The following is a 21,034-nucleotide window of genomic DNA, read 5'->3' on the forward strand; positions in this document are numbered from 1 at the left end:
AACATGACTGATTAACAGCCAGCATCTTGCAGGGATACTGCCCAGGCTGGAAGTGGTATGAGCAAGCTAAGGCTGGAGAACATCTTCACTCAGCTCTGGGAGGTTTGTACAGATGGTCCCACCTGCTCTTCTGGATCAGTCAGCAGGCTGATCTCAGGAACCACCAAAAAGATGTCCCTGGAGTATTTGTGGGACTGGAAACAGACTTTAAACTCTTTCAGGGGAGCAAAGGTGTGCCCAGAAGGCAGAGAAGCAGCTGAGGTAAAGTGACTTAAGAGGCAGATCACAAACTGGGGAGTCTAAACAGGTGCTCTGTGAAAAAATGGTGGGAAAAGAGGATCCTGCAGTATGAACCTGCCAGCAGCACTTTGATCCCACTCCCTGGATAAACCAGATTCTAATTCCCCTGTCAGACAGCCTCCCTGCCAGGAGAGCAAAGTGACCACAAAGAATTTCTGTGGAGGGAAACACCCTTTCTCAGGAGAAAAGAAATAAAGAAGATGGTTTGATCTGACACCTGCAAGTGCTGGGTCTGAGGGCACAGGAGAGGTTACATGAAATCCTCTCATCCTGACCAGCCAGGATTGGCAACAGACCTCTTGCTGACCCCTGTGCTGATGTGATCTGAATAATTCCTCAAATACACACAGATCAATCTGTATTGTTCTTATCTAACACTGAGCAATTTCCCCTTTCTGCTGTGGAAAAAGACAGAGGGGAGGCTCCCATCTGCTCCCTGTATGAAGTCCCTCAGATAGAGAAGATATTGTGCAGCTCTAACAGCCACAGAACAGCTACACAAAAGTTCTGATGCTTCACCTTAAAAAAAAAAAAAACCTCAAATGAATTGTCAAGAAGCCTCAGCCACCAGTTTTCCAGTGGGTGCCAGCTCCCTGCAGACTTTGAAGAGGCTTGCACACACTTGAAGGATTTATGTATGCATGACTCCCTTCAGCAAGAGAAACACTCTGCAGCAGCAGCAGAAAAAGAATAGGCCACTGCAAGTTGCTGAGGTTTTGAAATCCACTGATAAAACTACAGCTTTTACAGAATTTAATCCTAACAGGAGCAACATCAACCAGATACCAGAGAAAACCACATTCAGTGTGAGCAACTTTGGTTTTTTTCTAACAAATACAACTCAGTCTCAGACTTTGTCACCAAACTACTCCCAATTTGCTTCCCCCACTTATATTTCAGGTATTATGTTGCTTTCTCTTGGTGCTGCTGATAAGAACAGGAGCACAGACTGGAGTTCTGTGCTCCTCAGGGAGGGAAAAGAGGAGAAAAGGCTGCAGCAATTTGCTGGGCAAAGGTTTTTGGGCACATGGAGCACGTCCCTGCCTCCAGTGGGAAGCACAGAGACAGAGCCTGGAAGGAGGCAATGCATTTCCACTGAAAATCTTCAGCTCAGTTAGAAGTTTTGTATTAAAAAACCCCCAACCTTTCAGCATTTTAAATGTTCTAAAGGTGTTTCACTGCCAGCTTTGAATAGGACTACATTCCAGGCTTGCATGTGGTTTAATACATTTTATACAAAACCATGTTTACATCTCCTTGATTTAATCATTTATTATTTTTTGCTTCTATTATTGTTTTATGATGGGAATGATAACTACCCTGTCTATCTACTCCTTTTTTACTCTTGCCAAAGAACCCCAAACTTTATTCCTTTAATATGCATCTAACATGAAAGACCAGTACCTCCTTAAAGCTTCACAAATATGCAGGGGCATAAAAAGATGAGAATTACCCTCCCTCAGATGTTGCTGCTTTCATAAAAAGCACTTTAAATATTCTGCCTCTCTGGTTGTGTCAAAAAAACATGTAATCTGCATTTGAAATATGAAGCCTATTTCATAACAGAATTACAAATTCTAAAGTATCAGGTGCTTTAAATAAAGTCTTTTGTACTAAAACTCTCAAATTTATGTATGCTTCTCCACCTTTTAAGTGGGGACCTACCTGGTTAGAGCAGATATATTTTAATGGAAGAAAAACCCCCAAAATACCCCCAAACTCCTACAAAATAAAAAACTACAAGAGCAGGGTGCACCCAGGTGTTCAAACCCCTGCTCTGCTGGAATGTATCATTATTTTTGATGAAAATTATTGGTCTTAATTCAGCTGAGGAACTTCCCTTCATGAAACAAAACCCAGACAGCACCACTGGACAGTGACAGCCACTGAACAACTAAATGAATTTCCTCCAGCACTTGGTTTTTCTCTTACACACCCCCAATCACAGGGTTTCATATTGAAATAACACCATTTTCACCCTAAAACTCCAATTCTGCAAAACTCCAACATCTGCCCAACTCTACTGACCTCACACAAAAAAGGACCAGTTTTCTTTACCTCACACAAAAAAATTATTCAGTGCTCATCATCAAGCAGAAAAAGCTTTTGGTTTTTCTTAAATATCTACTCAACATCATTTAAACATCCATTAAATATCATTTGAATGTGGGAGGATTAAAAGGAGCCCTCTAAGAAACACTCTGCAAATCTCAGTCCTACAAGAGAGATTTGCAACTGTGTCAACCATTAAACATGCATTTCTGTAAAATGGTTTAAAAAATAACTAATAACCAGCTAAACTGAATCTCATTTTGTTTCAAAACCAGAAAAAAAAAAATCACAGTACAAAATTACCCACAGCACTCAGAAAACAAATTGTATTTTTACCTTTCAGGTAAGAATAAGCCTCATGCTTCAATTTTATTATACACAATTAGACTTTTAAATTCAGCTTTCTCTTCTTGTTTTTGACTCTTGTTTAAGTAAGAAGGCATGGCTCCTCCCTGCCCAATCCAGCTGTGGATTTTATCTCCCTGAAAAGTTCTCCAGAGCAAGCTCAGTCTGGCTACAGAGAACAAATATGGCACTGAGGCTTGGAGGTTCCTGTACACTACCAGAAATTATTCTGTACCATCAGGCACAACAAAGACAGAGAAAAAATTTCTTCATTTCAGTCTGAGGCACAGGAATATTTGTTCTAATATTTCCATATAAGGTTTTCTTTAAGTCAATAAAGAGAGGCTGCTGCCAAATTCTAACCACAACATGAATTACAAGTTTGCATTTTAAATACTGGCAACAAACAAGTGAAGGATTAAAAAGTGGAGCTGATGCACTCCAGTGAAAAATGGAGTGCAAGCACCTAGAAGACTGTAATGGTGGTTAATCTGGTTTGGGAGTAGTAAAATAACATTATTAATTCTTATAAATTCTCCAATCAATGCATAAAACCAGCAGATGCTTTATCAGTATTAGCTGCATTAATCAGAAATGCTATCAGTACCCTAAGCCAATTTAGACTCTGTGTATTTCTGAAGTCTCCAAATTTCAGCCCTGCTTAAACAACAGAAAAAACACCAGTACCTTCAGCACAGGCTGAATCTGAAGGGTTACAGAAGCTGCTCCTTGAAGATGACTGACTCACCACCAACAACTAAATGGTGTTTGCTTTCCTGCTCTGAAAACTAAATACCTAAAAACAATTGCTGTGATCAGGAAAACAACATCCCCCAGCAACAGAGAGGAGCCCAAAATTTTTGGGGCCCAAAATCTCCTGGTTAAAGGTACATCTAAAACCAGCACAAAAGCTGTGCTGATTCTCCATTCTCCTACACCAACTATGACATCATTTAAACTGCAAAAACAAACCCCTATTTTCAAAGCAACAAATTCTGCACCTGTCCAAAACACAGGTCTCTGGTGGAATACACAAATCCATTAAGCCAATACCTATTCCAGGCCTTGTTGCAGTGTGATTCTCTCAAAAAAATAAAATAAAATTTAAAAAGCAATCTCTGCTGTTACTCCCCTGAGAGCTAAATTAGAATGAATAATCACAGGAGAGGCAATGAGGACTCCCAGGCAGAGGATGTAAGAGGAGTTCAAGTGTTAAGAGGCTTAACAGTTCCTGCAGCATTCACTGACAGATTCAAGCTGCAAGAGATCCCTTTTGAATTTACTTACCTTAAATGAACTGTGCACTAAAGTTTCATCTAAATCAATGACCACACACTTCTTCCCATAGTCTGATGCTGTCAGTTCTGGCAGGAGGTATTTAGCTGGTGGCTATAAATAAAAAGAAAAGAGGAAGACAACAAAAAAAAAGTAAAACCTCTATGGAAGGGGCACCCTTCTGTCAACATTACTATTCTAGTCATTACTGGCAGCTGGAATACATGACTTGAAATCACATGACTTTTTGGGCTCATCCCAAGTTTATGTATGGATATTAATGGCTCATGCAATTGCAATACCCATACAGACTTTTCTTTTTTAAATTAGAGACTTGTTTAGAATGACCTCCAAAGCACTGGAAATGAAAATGGTAAAACATTACCACTATGTAAAAAAAAAAAAAAATCATAAACCCAGGATATTTGATAGAACATCTTTTTCCAGTGGCTCTTTTCCCAATGCCTGGTTTGGTTGCTGTTGTTATCCTATTTCCAGTCAATGCCATTTGCAGCCATTTCAGGCTGATGGACATTTACACAAATCATTATTTCTGTTTGCCAAGAAAAATGCTGAAAATGAGGAATCCACCCTGATGGAAGACAGCATTACTAATTTTATCTTCCAGAACATGTCTTCACTCTTGTTTTTACCACTTAGGAGGGTGGTGATCAACTTCCATGTGAATTATGCTCCCAGACAAGGTATTAAACCTGCAGGGAAGAATCTGAACCAGGCTCTTCTGCAGCACACTGCCCTTAGTAAAAATGGCATCAATCCCATGAATTGACAATTCTTCTGAAAGCAATGCAGAGCCTCATATTCTTTGGATCATTTCCCACTTCAACACCCCAGTTTGCAATAGAAAGATGTTGCTTTAGATTTTGGTACTGGATACTTTCTGAAATCACAGAAATGGGAGAGAAAGCTTCCATTTGGAGCTGAAACACTGCTGCCACTTGGGGTTTTTTTTTGGTTTTTTTTGATGAAAGAAAAGGATTAGCTTTATAGAAAAGCATCAGTAGGGAGAAGCTTAAGACAGAAAGGAAATGAAATTAATTTAGGCTTGGATACACAACTCTAACTCCATTCTTTTCCTATTTTTTTATCTGTTCACTGTTGCTCTGGTAAGGATTCATCATTTATCATTTATTTATTTATGGGTTTGCTCTTTGCAGTGGTGCTGACAGAGATCTGAGGCCACTCCTGTGCAGGCAGGGGTGACACAGATGAGGCAGGGACACCCTCCAGCAGCCAGGACAGATCATCAACCACTTGCTGAATTCAAGTGTCACCTTGATAGATACTGGCCAATGATGCCTAATAAACTCTAAAATGAAGCACCTAACAAATCAGATTCTGGACTTAAATTAAGTGTTTGTAGCTAAAGCAGGAGTTTCTTGGGGGATTTTTAGGAGCATTCACTGATATTAATTATGTTCCTTGCAATTAACATTGACAACAGTTCCCTCAGCCACCAAACTGGAAGCTGCCCTGACTACAAACCCCTTGTCTCAGTGCATTTCCTCTCAGCATGCATCTGACAAGGACCTTGCAATTAAAACAGCTTCTGCCTAATGCCTGCAAAGGTTCCACAGCCACCCAACCAGGCTGGAATTTATACAACACCCTGGCTAGGTTATGGACAGCCCCACAGCTGCTTCAGTTCCACCTCTGCTTGTTGGCAGCTAGGACCAGACCTAAGGAATTTTGGTTTTTTCCTTCTATTCAAAGCCTAAAAGCTATTTAGCACCCCACCTCAGTTTTTTATATTAAGAAGGATCCAAACTTGCAAGCTAAATGAAGTAAAAGCTTATTGAAATAAAAATCCAACCCATTTAAAAACAGCAATCTTCAGAACCCATGTTCCAATACTTCTTGTCTTTAAAGATGAAAAAAGGTATGAACATCCCAAGAAACCTAAAACACACTTCTTAAAAAAAATAATAGCTCAGTTTATTGTTGTGCTCCAAACTCTTATCTCCTTTGAATTTTTGACTACATTAATCTGCACAGGCAGTTCAAAGCCAGGAATTCCTTCTGCAATGTGAATTCCTTATCAAACTGAAAATATCTGTATCTATGGAAAATCTATGGAACTATATATTCTTCCACATAAAAATGCACGTATGAAAAATACAAGCACTGTCTTACCACAGATATCTTTATTTTTTCAGCTGCAAACTGTTGCATTTGTCATCAAGAAAAGGATGGACACACACCAAGGACTACAAAATGCAAGAACTTTCATCTCTGAGAGCCCAAATTCCCCGAATGCACAGCAAGGTGACCTGCAGCTGTTTTTTTCACCCACCTGCACCTCTGCTTTCCCAAAAGCAGTGGCTGGGAGAGGCACAATTCACCTGTGGTACCCACACAGAGATTCTGGTTACCTCTGGAGCTCCTCTCCCTCTTCAGCACTGCTTTAGGAGATCATGTGCAGTTACTGACCTAACTTCATCTAACAAGGGCACAACCAACTCTCCCACAAGCTTTGGCATCTTGAGTTCAATCTGATCTTGTTTCCTTAAGTTCACACGTTTGAAGATCAGAATAAATGAATTTTCCATTTCACAAATTGCAATTCTGTTGCCCTCGACTGTGAAAACATTCACCCTCTGATAATAGGGAGAAGGAAATTATTCTGAAGCTGAAACCACTACAAGTTGTGAGGTTGCTAAATAGCTGGTGAAGGACTTGGGAGCGAGGGTGGCATTTTTGAGCCTTTTAGGAACTTGAAAGGATTTGTATGCAAAGTATCAGCCCATTTGTTTTGCTGTTCAAGCTTTCTGATCTAAAGCAATTTCCACCTGTCAAGGGCAGCAAAGCTTTTAGTCAGAAACAAGCATTACTCAACACTGTGTTTTAATTTTCTCACTAATGGAGACATACCCAAGAAGAGTTCTAAATACCAGATTTCCATCACAGTTAACAGTGAATAGTTATGGAATTTTGACAATGTCTTTTTTTTTTACACACATCACTTAAAGACATCTGAGATGATTAAGAAATTTTAATTGTGGCTAACAGCAACTCATATTTACTCTGCAACACTCCCCCAAAGGCTGCAGCCTTCCACAGAACTCAGAGAAAAATGACACGTGGTATCCCACTGGTTTGCTCTTCAATTCCAACAAGACACAAATTGTACACAAGTTCAACTAGTCACTGTTTGGGATTTATGCATTCCAGCCAGGTCTCAGGGCTGATCAGCTCAACAGACCTTGTAGTGGAACGACTGCTGCACTGCTTCAGTCCCGTGGAAATAGTAAATTCCCTAAGAAAAAAACAAAAAAAAAAGGGGATGGTGGCGGCAAGAGAACAGGACTTTTGCTTGAAGCATCAACAGCTGGTCAACACAAATCTTGCAGAAATTCACTGTACAGAACAACCATCAGCTTTCCTCCCTGTAGGCCTGTATTTCCCACAGGTATTAAAATTAATAAGCCCTTTTTTTTTTTCTCTCTGCCCTGGCAGTGTTGTTAAGCTCAAGTGCAGCACATTAATTTACTGTTTGTGTCCTCCTCTGCTCACACTTTGGGCTGCACTTGCAAGGCTAACAGCTTCTCCCAGCAGCTATGTGCAGAAATACTCTTTAACATAAGAGAAATTATTCCTAATTAAAACACAGCTGCCAGAAGATGCCAGCTCCTCTTGTGGGGCAGGCAGCTCACAAAATTTCTTCTAGAAAAAGTTATAATAAGGATTTAGCTAATGCAGGTGAGGACAAGTGGAAAAAAACCCCAATATCCCTGTGCTAAGATTTAACTCCTGCAGGGATTCTCAGGGATAATTTTGATACCACTCCTTAACAGTGGAATTTTAAGCTGAACAAAAGTGAACACTCCAACTCATTTAAGAGTTGAAGTTCGACAAGATCTCATTTAAGATGTTGCACAAGCATGACTTTGTATTTCCATCTACATTCAAAAGAATTCCATCTTCATTCAAAAGAATCTAGAATAGTGAAGCTTCTATGAGTCTACTTTGGTTTGGGGGTTGGAAGGAGATAACCTATTAAAGTTCCTTCCAACCCAAACCACTATATCATTTTATGATTTCTCTACCAAATCCTTTCCAAACAGAGCTGAATAAAACCCATGAAAACACAGGCATCCTGAGCTATATTTGCATTTTGAATCAAGTCTATCAAAATGTGTCAACTGGGGATGTTTTGGGTTTGCCTTTTTAAAAATTTTGTGGTTATTTCAATGCTAAAAGTAGTTAATTTTCCAGTATTAGGAAAATAATCAATTATGCTGCTGTTTAACCTATGCCTTAACTGGAAACAGTTTCAAAATATGAGTTAAAAACACAGTAAAGTTCATATTTTAAAAAACTCCTCCAAAGTAATGCTGTTTCTATTTTCTGAAGCACCTAACTTGCAGCTGGAATATTTCTTGTTTAGCAGTCATCTTTATCAATAACCAAGCAAAAATTCGTATTAAGTCAAACTTGTCAATTCAGTTCAATTAATACAGGACAAATCTGATTGAGCAGAAGATCCATTTCACTGAACTGCACACATAAATGCAAATAAAAGCAATGCAAAATGCACATAAAGCAATGGAAGCTTTCAAACAGGTGACCTCAGCACACTGCCAGGTTTAATGCACAATAAAAAGCACAATAAAGCTCCAGAAATCCTCATATTTTGACTGGAGGCTTCAATTTGGAAGTGGGGAGTGGGCAGAGCTCTTTTAGAGCCACTCAGGAAATCTCTGAACACTTGAACTGATGACATTTGCAACCAGCCCTGTAAAATGTAAATGTCCACTGAATTGTGACCAAGCTCTGTGGCTGTTTAGAAGAATTTTCTCCTGGTTTGTACAAGGCATTGCAGCTCACACAGCCTCACTTCTCATCCCTAGGCAGCAGAAAATCAAGAATTTCTGCCTTAATGGGTCTGAAACACAAAATTAGAGCTGTCTTGGACCAACACCCCTCCTAAGACCAGCAGAGCAACACTTGAATTTGAGGTGTTTTTCCTAACACAACCCTGCACGTTCCTTCCTTGCACTCCCTGCATGTGCAGCTCCCTTGTGCCTTTATTTAGCTGATGACACAGTGCTGCTGGCTGGTTCCTGAGAGCCAGCAGCTCTTTGATCCTGGGAGTAAATGTCACACCAGTGCCCAAGGGCCATGGTTGCCTGACAACACTCCCCTGTCCTGCTGCAAGAAGAAGCATCAGATGGCACTGGAGAAGGGGAAGGAGTGTTTAAAGTCACCTGCTTGCTCAGAACTCTACATCATGACTGCAGGGATAAGTTAATTTTACTGCCTTGTTAGTGCTGGGAATATGTCTGCAAAATTACAGCTGAGATTAAAAAAAAAAAACTAAAAAAGGAGGGGAAAAAAAAAAAAGATGTGCCCTCTTGAACCATTCATTTTCCTACCCAAATCTAACAGAGCACTGCTTTAACATTGCAAAGACAGTGTTCTAACAAAGCACCTGATTTAATTTCTGTACCTGTCAAAGCTCTACTCATTTATCCTTCCAAAATTTTGTTCTGTTTGAATTCTTATTCTGTTAGTACCTCGAGTCACTCTTGGGAAAGGTTTTATTCCAGGTCAGAGCACAGCCAGAACATGTTTCATGTTCAAATAATTCCTAGTGGAGCAACTACAGTCACCTAACAGAATTTGGCAGGTATGTAAAAAAGAAAAGTAGTTTGGAAATCAGTATTTTCTCATTTACATTTGAGGTTTTTCTATTCCTAGACTTGCAGAAATACAAATCACATGCATGTCCATGCCTGCCTGCATACACACCATGCATGAGCCACACCAGAAATAACAGGTAAGCAGTAAAGAGGAATTTCCAACAGTTCTCAAACCAAAGAAAAGCTGTTGGAAGAAGGAAGATGTGCCCAGTCCCAGGGATCTCCTGGCACTGTTGCACTGCAGCACAGACAGGGGGATTCTTACAGGAGGATTTGGAATGCTGGGCTACGTGAGAAGGAAAGGAAAGAAGAAAAAGAATGACATCTTGGGGAATATCCAGGTCTTTAAAAGCTACCAAATATCTCAAACAAGAGGGCTGGGTCATTATCTCCACACATCAGCACTGCTGTTTTCTGGGAAACTCTGCAATGATGAAGTAAACAGCAAAGGAGCTCAAAAAAAAAAAAAAGTATTTTCAGCTTTACAAAGCCTAAGCCTTCATCCTTGTAAAAAAAAAAAGAGCAGCTTTTTGACCAAAAAAGGTTAAAACTAATTAAATTAAAAGCTTCAGTTTGAAGGACTTGGTTTTTTTCCTCCTTTTATTTAGCTTTGAAAAATAATTCAGATGCCAAACAGCATTCCAAGTGTAATCCAGGGAAGATAAACAGAAATACTGAGGCTCATAAAGCAGCAGCTGATACCAAGAGCATCATCTCAAACAAGTGCAGGAATGAGCAACAGTCAGTGTGCTCTGTTTTCTTAATGTGACTTATTTCAAATAAATTATCCACTTTCCAACTCTTCTTTTCCACTGGAATATAGGGGAAAATGAGAGGAAAAGGTTTTTGTAATTGTGTCTCACATAATGATGATGAATCACCTTTTGCCTCTATTAAAAGAAATAATTTTCAGACTACCTCATGTGCTTTCAACATGCTAAAAATTCAGAAGAAACCCAGATAAAACCCAAACTCTTCTTTCAATCCCTGTAGAAGACATGCAGTTCAATTCACCTCTGGGGATACAACATTACAGACAGAACATAAAATCCTTTTGTTAACATGCAACACAAAACAGACCTGTTAGACTGCAACATAAAATGAATCAAAGCAAAAGTCATGAAAATTATTAAAAGAAAAAGGGATAAAAATACATACACTTGGTATAGGCATGACCTGCATCTGGTCACCCTGGGGAAAAAGAAAAAAAAAATCACTGTAAGGGTAATGGCTTTTAAAGGGTAGAACAAAGGTCTGGAGCAGTAAATGTAGCACTCAAACATTTTAAACCAAAAGTTCCAAGTATTCAAGAAACCAGGGTAAAAAAAAAAAACAAAACAAAAAAACCAACAGGATTTTGCATTTTAGTTGCTGAAATGATCTGTTAGTATACTGGCATTTGTGATTTTTAGGAGACTGGACTGATAAAACCCATGCTATGATTAATAAGAGATGACAATAAGAAAGTACCTGTATTTACTGGAACTTTTCAGCTTTAAGATCTACTAATGGGTATATTTGTCAATTTGCACTGCAGCAGCAAGAGGCTGAGCCAGAGCCTGGCAGAACCCCACTCCTTGAACCCAACTTCATTTGAGACAACTGACTTGAAAAAACCAGCATTTTCACTCAGGCAACAGCAGAATGTCTGAGAAGGCCATGATGATGTGAAACCAATGCAAGAATTCCACCTGCTCCATCCAGCAGTGCCAGGGCTGCTCCCATGGCCTCACTTTTGCACTACACCTCGGAGAAGGCAGGAAATTCTTGGCCAACCTGATCCTTCCTTCTCACCCTTGGACATCCAGAAACAAGGACAGCTCCAAAACGGCCAAAGCCTGGATCAAAGGGGCAACTCTCACTCAACTCAAACTCTCACTCAAATATCTAAGAGATTTTTGAAGCTAGAATTCTATTTTCTGATCTAATCGTTCAAAACCAACTTTATTTTCTGGTGGGCACAGCACATTAAAAAAAAGGAAGCTGATCCTTCTAGCACAGATGTTGCTTGGGTGGATGATTTTATTCTTTAATATTTGGGCAACACAGGCTCTGATCTCCAGCAGAGAAGCTATTGAAAGGGCTGTTTTCAACTCTAGAACAGCCTCTTCCAGCTGAAGAAGCCTCCTGCTTATTTGTTTTCAAGTCTACCAGTGTTGACACATCACTGACAAACAGAAATAATTCTGTATTATTTTTAAAGTGCTCTTTTTAGCGCTGCTCAGCTGAAATTTTTACTGAAGTTTGCCCAAAATCCTGAGAAGCTGAAGGAGCAACAAGAGAGCAGCAACTACCATGAACTATCAAAAACTTGGCAGTAGTAAAAAGTACCTGATTTCTAGAAAAACACAAACACAAAAGTTGGTGAGAATACAAGTTTTCCTCAGGGTAACAGCAATAATAATAGAAAAAAAAAATTCAGCACATTAATGTACTGTTAGTGACTTTCATGGGAACTCAAAACCAAAGTTGCTAAAGGACTTGCATTACTGTTTGCCTAATTTCTCTCAAAGACTTTCTTAAATTAAATTTAAAAGAAAAGGGGATAGAAGCAAATTTTTTAAGAGGAACCCTGGAAATACCTATGCAAAAATCAAAACAGTAGCAGGAGAGATGAGAACAGGAAAAACAAGCAGAAAGAAGTGCAAGAAGAGTCTGCTGGGAAAGCAAAAGTGTTCATGAACAGGCAAATGCATCTTAAAAACAAGCCTGCTCTGGGAAACTTCTTACAAGGTCCTGCCTCATTTCCTAATGCTTTGGAACAGGAAGGGAAATGGGTCACAACAGCAGAGTTTGAAAGAGATGACAGATGACTGCATTTGTTGAAGGCTTTCCACGAGCTCCTGATGTTGGTAACAGAACAAAGCTGTTCCTAGAATGCCAAAATTTCCCTATTGTATCCCTAAGACAACCCAGGAACTGATTTGTCCACAGCCATTGAAATCAGGGTTTTTTTAAATGGGTTTTATTTTTTCCATGCTATATACAGATGGAATGATAAATCCTATCTTTTCCTTTAGCTGCATAATTTTTAGTTTGAAACAACAATTTCCAGCACTGTGTTCCTCACTAACACCGCCTATGGTCATGTGTGGCCTCAATGCACACCAAGTGACAGGCCACAATATTTTGCTTTTTTTCAGAGCAGTCTGTATTGAAAGATAAGGAGCTATTTCACTTTAGAGAAGAAGCTGACCAAAATAACAGATTTATCCTAAGAGTTTCTTTAGCACAAGGCTTGCTCTAGACCATGACAGGCCCTTTTAAAACAGTAGCACAGTAATTATTTGACACTTAAGTGATTTGACAAATTCTCAAGCTGTCTCTTGATAAAGAAGAATTTTGGGAAGCAAAGAAGGTGAGAATGAGTGGGCAAAGAGAGGAGCCTCATCACTCTGCAGCTCCTGAAAGGTGCCTGTGCTCAGCTGGGCTGGGCTCTGTCTGCAGCAGCACTGACACAACCAGAGCACACAGCCTCCAGCTGTGCCAAGGGAAATACAGGTTGGATAGCAGGGAAAAGTTTTTCCCAGAAAGAGTGATAAAGTTCTGGAATGTTCTGCCCGGGGAGGTGGTGGAGTCCCCATCCCTGGGTGTGTTTAACAAAGCCTGGATGTGGCACTGGGGGCCAGGGCTGAGTTGAGCTGTTGGACTGGATGGCCTTGAAGGTCTATTCCAACCTGGTCATTCTGGGAATTCTGTGAACAGGGATGGAGAGGAGATCTTGTTTTCTAAACACACCTTCCACACCACATCTTGATGGTGACCAAGAGAACCAAACACGTGGAATTTTCCTGCTCTGATCAGCCAAGGTGAAGCAGGAGACAAAGCACAATGATTTACATCAATCTCAACTATCTTCCTCCACATGGAGAGGGATTTCCACCTCTGCTCAGCAAGCCTGTCATTAATTATGTCCTCATCACAGAGCCCACACTCCTGCTGCTCCTCGAGGTCTCCAGCACGAAGCAGATGCTACTTTGACCTCAAGAACGTGCTCCCTCCAAGCTGTTTTCTCATTTTGCTGGGCCACATTCATGTGGGACAGAGAGAAGATCATTTTCCCTGTAGTGTGCTATAAATAGAGATCCCTGAAGCAGAGGAGAGTGTTGGAGACATGACCACAGGGCACCTACACAGCTTCCCAACATCACCTGGGAGATGATGGCATCATGCAATGGGGAGAAGGAGCCACAACTTTTGGAGAGAGGTGGAAATTCAGTGACAGGAAAAGCAGAGGGAGCAGCTGCAGCCCCCAGAAAAATCCTCCTCCTAATTCTGTCTTCTTCCCTGTCGCGTGTGGATCAAGAGCTTCTCCTCTAACCCAGCAAGTATAAAAATCCCTTTCCTCATTCATGCTTCACCTCATTAACTGGAGCCATCTGCCTGATCTGGATCTTGCTGGGAAACAAAAGCAAGGATGACTCCAGTGGAAGTGGGTTGGGAGTGAAATGGCAAAGTGCCCACAGACTTGTCAGGGCTCCCTCACCCACCACGACTGAAAGCAAAGGGAAAAAAGAGTTTGTATCTTGCTTTTTTCACCTTTCTCTATCTGGACTCCCCCTTCAAGTTTGAAAGAATGAAATCTGTATCCACAAACACCTCAAAGGTCAAGTAACAAACTTACCCAGAAGAAAAAATTTACATGCAGAAAATAAAAAAATGGAGTCACGCTGCTAACTGAAGAAAGGAAATTGAGATTTGAATTTATCCCAAAGAAAACAAAACACAATTCTCCACCCCAACACTTTAAAGAAAGAAAAAAAAAGTGGCTGGAAGGTGTTGGTGAGCTGCTTGCTGCAGAGGAGGCAGGAAAAAATTATAAAGGAGTTCATGAGGCTGAATATTTTGTGCTCCCAGTGACACATCTGGCTCAGCATCTCAGCTGCAGGCAGGCTGATATACCCACAAATATCACATCTTACAATGCATCTTCTGCTGTGCTGAATAGCTGCTGCATTTGAAGGAAAACAAATATGCCACAGTTTCAGTAAATACAAGTTATTATTGAAAAAAATGTTGTATTGAAACTTTAGAGACAGAATGGACCATTCATTACCAGTATTAGAGTCACACTTGGACAAGCAGCTGCTCTGTGAGTAGAAGGTTTAAAAGAGAACTCAACACTTTAAAGAAGTTTTTGGGCTTTTTTTCCCCCCCACTTGCAGAATAGAATTCAGCACTGAAAGTAACTGTTTAATCAAAACCATGCTCAGTTTGGTGTTTCTTCCAACCCCATGAAGAAGTGACAGAACACTTGACATGTCAAGCACCATCAAGTCACATCATGAAGCACTGATTAATCTGAAGCACTGATTTCATTTTTTCTACTTGAGTCAAATAATAACAACAATAAGAATTGTCTCACACATCACAATTATTCTGAACAAAATCTCAGTGCTGTGTTTTCAACTACTTCATAAAAATACCCTTCCCCCACTTTCCCTCCTTTTGAACAGGGCAGCATTTACAAAAATCCAGATTCCTAATTAGAAGGAAGTTGGCTTATCACATCAGCTTCAGAATGTGCCAGAAGCAACACAGAACACTGAATTGCAGTGAAACCAGCAGAAGCTTCCCCTATTCCTTCCCTTCCTCTGAAGGCTTTATCATCAGTTTTCATGTACCAACTCCACTGAACAGCAAAGACACGAAGAGTACCTCCAAGCCATTTTACATTCATTTCTAGTGGTAACTGCTTGACATTAATTTTCCTTGTCCATTTTTTAAGGAAAGGGTCACAACACATGAACTGACTGGGCCCAGCCAGAAGCAAACTGTGATGTGATAAATAATTAATAAAACACAGGAGAGAGAGCAGATTTAACCAAGTGACCATCTGAGCAGCAGCTTAACAGAATTTAAACAATTCCTACCTGTCTGTGAAACTAATGCAAAAAAAGAGCTTTAATGAAACAGCAGAGGGATTTAAGCAGTGGGTTGTCAGGTTTCATTTTCTTTCCTGAGAGGCAATTTTGTCATTCCTGGACATTTCATTTCACCAATTTAGAATCCAAGGCCCACTGGTGCTTCCCCCACTTTACTTATTTCTGAATCTAGACAAGATGCTCAGTGTAACTCTACCAAATTCAAGCAGCCTGAACAGCTCTGAAACAGCTCTCCTGGTAAAGATCCCCAGTCCAACAGTGTAACAATATTCAAACATATTCAAAAGTCTTCAATGCTCTTTTGATTTCCTTAGAAGACTTTCCTTCTTACACTGTGTTAAAACTCAAAATAAAAACAGTAAAAACACACATAGAGCTTATTAATCTTTAACACAGCATTTAAAATAGCAATGTCACAGACTTATTTTACCTCAAGAACCATCTGGAAGTTCAGCTATATTGATTTCTTCTAAAAAGATATTAATATCTGAGTGCTTTTCATTCAGTTGAAGAAAGCATGCTTTAATTAAATTATCTTTAATATAGTCTTTGATTTTTTTTCTAAATCTTGTATGTTTTGATCTGGTCATTTTAGGAATGCTGTGATTTGTGTCCTGGTCTTGTGTACAAGTATTGCACAGCTCCAGAACTGCTCAGTGAAACAGCACAGAGGGAGGATGAAAACTTGTGTGGACACCCATGCAACCTCTCAGAGCATAAGACATATTTTGAAAATAATTGCAAAATGCAATCTGGACACTACTGACTCCAGACCATTTAGACTCATGTTTTTCTACAGAAAAAACAAACTTGGTTTTATGTTTTAGTTTCTACTGAAGTCCCCTTTTCTCTCAGCTGTAGCTTTGCCAGTAGCCTCACTTCTTTTTGCTTTCCATTCCCCAGCATAGTGGAAAGGAAATTTTAGTAGCTTCCCATCCCTTTTTTTTCCTCAGATGAATGTGTGCACACATGTTACACACTCTTCAGCTTTCCCTTCAGCACATCCAGGCTAGATTTCCCTCCTTTCACTCAAAATGTACCTTGGCTAGCAGGAGAAGTCTAAAAATACATGTACAGTTCCTCCTCTAGGCACGATTTTCAGGGCATTTTACCTCTGTGAGAGCAGTTTCAGCAGGAACTATTACAGTCAGACTTTACCTCCACACAGAATCTCCATCACTTTCATCTGCTCTCCTTCCCTCTCTCCCACCAAAGAGTTCCTTGATCTTTCTCCTGAGCTTTTCAGAATTCAAAACACAACCACAGCAGAATTCAAACCAGAATAAAATGGACTGACAAGGGAAGGAAGGAATCAGCTGCATCAGACAAGAAAAATTGTGTGAAAAGCAGAAAGGTAAAAAACTCAGAGACATTTCCATTTCTGCCATATTCTCCACCACGGAATCACTTGTATTTGCAATCTCAGAGTCCTGGAAACTGTATGGAAAACTTGGCACGATTTGCCATATTGAACTGAAATTTTTCAGATCATAACACAAATGCTCTCAGTGTTATCAGATTTATAAAGAAGAAATTTGTGTTGCACTGTTTGTATTCTATCTGCATTTGCATCTAAAATCTCCATCCACTCACTTGACTCATTAAACAAAACTTAATAACTTGGAAAAATAATAGCCAAAAGCTGCTATACCTGGACTCAGCATGTATTGAATGCAAGTGGACTGTTTAGGAAAAAAAGGTCTAAATAATAATGGTTCTTTAAAATTGTTTTTATGTCACTGCAAACCCTTTAAAATGATGTTCAGAAGGTTCCACTATGCTCCAGTGGAACACATTTTAACCTTCCTGTAATCAGGAAAGGGAACCAAAGCTGGGGACAACTCAGCAGCTGAACTTTTATGAGAAGTCTCCATTTATTTTAGTGTCTTAGTCAGGTTTTAAATGTTGGCTGCTTATAGAATGTAAAGTGCCAACACCCACAACAGAAATAGTAGTTTTATAGGACAGATGAATAGACAGTATTAGCAATCCCCCATCAAACCAGTAATTTTTTTCCTATACCTCATAGCTGTTCCCCACAAGGGAAACCTGTTAGGACAAACCTTTGGAAGCAGAATTAATCCTTGCTTACAAAACAACCACATGACAGCAAAATAAGACAAAATCCTGACCTTCTGAAGTCCTCCATTCTCCTCCACCAAAGGAGGCAGAGCACTGGTGCTGTTGGTGGATGGTGGCTCGACATTGTAGTCACGAAAGCAGCAGAATAAGGTGCTAAAGATACTTCGACTCCTCTGCTTCTTCAAGCTGATATTACATTGGGACACTGGGGGAAAAAAAAACACACAGCAGAAAAATAAATTCATGTGGTACAGACCTGGTTTTCCAGATTACAACAACTGAATTGAAGATGTAGGGTTTCTATACCCAGAAATCTTTATCAAGTCTTAAGATTACTGAGAATTTCCAGTCATTACACTGGGACACTGGGGAAAAAAAACAACTACACAACAGAAAGAAAAATTCATGTGGTACAGACCTGGTTTTCCACATTACAACAACTAAACTGAAGATGTAGGGTTTCTATACCCAGAAATCTTTATCAAGTCTTAAGATTACTGAGATTTTCCAGCAGATTGCTCTTCTTCATTTTTAACACATTTTTTCCCTTGCCAGACTCGTACAGTGACATCCAGAAATTCTGCATAATCACACTGAGACAACATAGAGAGTTCTCCCAGTAACATCCAAGGTGGTTACTGTAATTACACAAAATAACTCACTGCTAAAATTCATCTCTGGACAGAGGAAGCAAAGAGATCTAAAAACCAGAGATGCACTAAATGCCTACTGTAGTGTTTCTACACAACTATACAAGGATGTGTGGAATATTTACAAGTCCTGCAAGGGTCAGGAAAATCTCTGAGATGTTTCTGAGTTTCCTCTGTTACTGTTTGACAGCATTGCTGGAGGACAGAAGACACAACACAGAGGCTGCAGGAACAAGGGTGGTTCTCAAGAAACAGGAACCCTGGCCTTGACTTTCAACTTGTTTACTGCTCTAACAGGATAAAAATAACCCTAAAGTGGTAAAAAATTAAATACAGCTGAATGAAAGCAAGTGTAGCATTTTTAAAGAATGAAAACTGTTAAAAAGTTTAAAGCAATAGTTGAGAGAAAAGAAATGCACCTAAGACATCTAGGGATTCCCCTAAGGAAAAAGCTCCTGAATACACATTAAAATAAAAAAGAATAAAATAAGAGAGTTGGAGAAAACTTTTAGAATGTTTTAAGTAATACTTGATTTGTTCACCAAATATTTTAATGATATATTATTATGCTTGTAGATAATGCTTATTTTAGAAGTATTTCTTTCCTGCTTTGGGTAGGAAATCAACCCCCCCCCCCCCATCCTAAAATTAGAGGTTAAGTGAAATTCTTAGTAAGTCCCATCATTTCCATATTTGCCAAAATACTTTTCCACTTTAAGGCAGTGAGCACTGCCCAGGTCCAGTTATTAATTGCTATCAAGAGCAAAGTGTAGCAATATCAAAAACTAAACGGGTTTTATAGACTTTCACCAATTTAAAAAGTGCTCTGATAACAGGATGAAGTCAGAACTGTGCAGAGATTTGTGTGCTTAAGGAAGTGTTTCATTACTTTAAAAAACATCTGAAAACTGAAACCAACCCAGCATCACTTATCAAGAGTCCAGTTAAACAGAAAACACATGAGGAACTCTGGTCACCAGCACCACAAGTTACAGTCAAAGACTAATTCTCAAAATGTCATATTCTGTTTGCAACAACAACACAGTTTTAGAAATCCCCAAAGGATACCTGGGCAGTTGGGAAGGACATTTTCAAAGCACTCAGAAGAAATGGTATTGCAGCACAAGCAAGGTAGTTGCAATATAATCCTGGCAAGGAGAACTCCTTTCCGACATTAAAAATTGAAATATGCTGAAATTAGAACAGGAGGAACAATACTGTGGGTCCTGCTGCCTGCAGCTACTGCCACAGAAACCTTGCTAATAATTTCTGGTTTGTTTTCAGCCTCTGCTTAAAAATATGAGGGCAAATTATCTCATTTGAGTGCAGGTATCAATTACAGCAGGGTGCTTAAATTCCTACCTCACAGCATCAGCTGCACAACAGATCAATGGGAACACCAGAACTGCTCCAGAACTAATACTTGTATCATCTCTACTTACTTTAGAAAGAGACAATAAATTGTCTAAATAAACATTCAAAAATCTCTAGACAAAAAATGCTGATTGGTCCAAACCTTCTAAGAATACTTGGATCGAATCATACATTTGAAATCTGACCACTCCCTTCACTTAGTGAAACATTTCACCAGGAAAAAAATCCTTCATGTTGGTTTTTAGTCTTGACAATTCTGCCATTCATAACACAGTGCTGTTTCAAATAGGTCTTTGCACTAACTTAAATGTTATTTTAACAGGATTTTCTTTAATAAGCTATTACAGAGGCTTTACAGTGACTTAATAAATGATAATTTTGGATGCAGTAAGGAACAGATGTTCTCAGTGGCTTTATGTGCTGTGTTACATTAAAATACGAGTACTGCACACACAGAAAATGTTTGCACCCATATCTCCTTTTTAGTAACTCTGACAGAGCTGTGCATCATGGAAAATAGTTCCTCCCTCCTCAGTTACCCTGAGCCACCTGCAATCTGTGTGCTGTTTACTGGATTTCTTCTCCTTGAAGCAGTGACAGCATAAATATAACAACTACAAAGGTGCAAAGAAGCATTGATGTTGAATTACCAACATAAATTTAGGCATTCTGGATGGCAGCAAATTTTAAGAAGAAAAAAATGCTGAGGACAAAATCTTAAAGAGGTTTGGCATTTCTTAAAAAGTTCATAGGTGAGAGCAGGTACTAACAACAATGGAAGGGTAAACTGAGTTATCCAAACTGCAGGTCTGAACAGCATCCAGCATATGGAGTTTAAAAAAACATAATGAAGATTTTCTTTTCTCCCCCCTCCATCTGTTAGAAGTTACAACCTCAGTTTCTGGAGCTGATTTCCTCCCCAGACACTGTGAACCATCATTACCCCACCACGCTGAACACCGAGGACACTTCAGTGACGTTTTCCATCTCAAACCCTGCACACGGAACACGTCAACACCACCAAAAAAGCCCAGGCAGAGCAACCCCACAACATGAAAATATGTTATCTGTGAAAGCAGAGAAGACTGAGAGCAGCAGGTGCCTGCAGGAGGGTTGAAGACAGGATCAGGGTGAGGCTGGAAAGCTGCTCTCCCCTCCCACCACCCCAGGTTCACTCCAAGTGCAGTTTAAGGACCTCTTCACCTGAACATACCAAATGTGTGTGTGCAATAATCCTCAGAAAAATTCCTCTTTCACGGCCTTGCCCCATCACTTTTGGAACCTACATCAGCTTTTAGTGCCCAAAGTATCACATGGCAGGGAAGTCTACAGCTCAGCCAAGAGCCCAGCTGCTTCAGAACTCCAAGCATCCTTGTTTCTTACCTTTCTGCAAGCCCCAATTGGTATT

The 21,034-nt window shown here is 39.8% G+C and overlaps 1 protein-coding gene across 8 annotated transcripts in view; it reads right to left on the minus strand.

Annotated features, from left to right (window-relative positions):
- Positions 1-21,034, minus strand: part of CTDSPL (CTD small phosphatase like) — an 80,927-nt gene that overhangs the window by 17,408 nt on the left and 42,485 nt on the right. For 3 of the 8 annotated variants that reach the window (XM_084221393.1, XM_084221386.1, XM_084221390.1), the window contains exons 2-5: positions 17,653-17,807; positions 10,794-10,826; positions 7,196-7,249; positions 3,985-4,086 (exon numbers count right to left, since the gene is read on the minus strand). In XM_084221393.1, coding sequence (XP_084077519.1) covers positions 3,985-4,086; positions 7,196-7,249; positions 10,794-10,826; positions 17,653-17,807 — 344 coding nt within the window. The remainder of the gene's footprint in view (positions 1-3,984; positions 4,087-7,195; positions 7,250-10,793; positions 10,827-17,652; positions 17,808-21,034) is intronic. The other 5 variants (XM_084221388.1, XM_084221391.1, XM_084221389.1 and 2 more) reach the window with 3 other exon arrangements.

Source organism: Fringilla coelebs (genome assembly GCF_963513975.1).
Source record: "Fringilla coelebs genome assembly, chromosome: 1".
Lineage (NCBI taxonomy): Eukaryota > Metazoa > Chordata > Aves > Passeriformes > Fringillidae > Fringilla > Fringilla coelebs.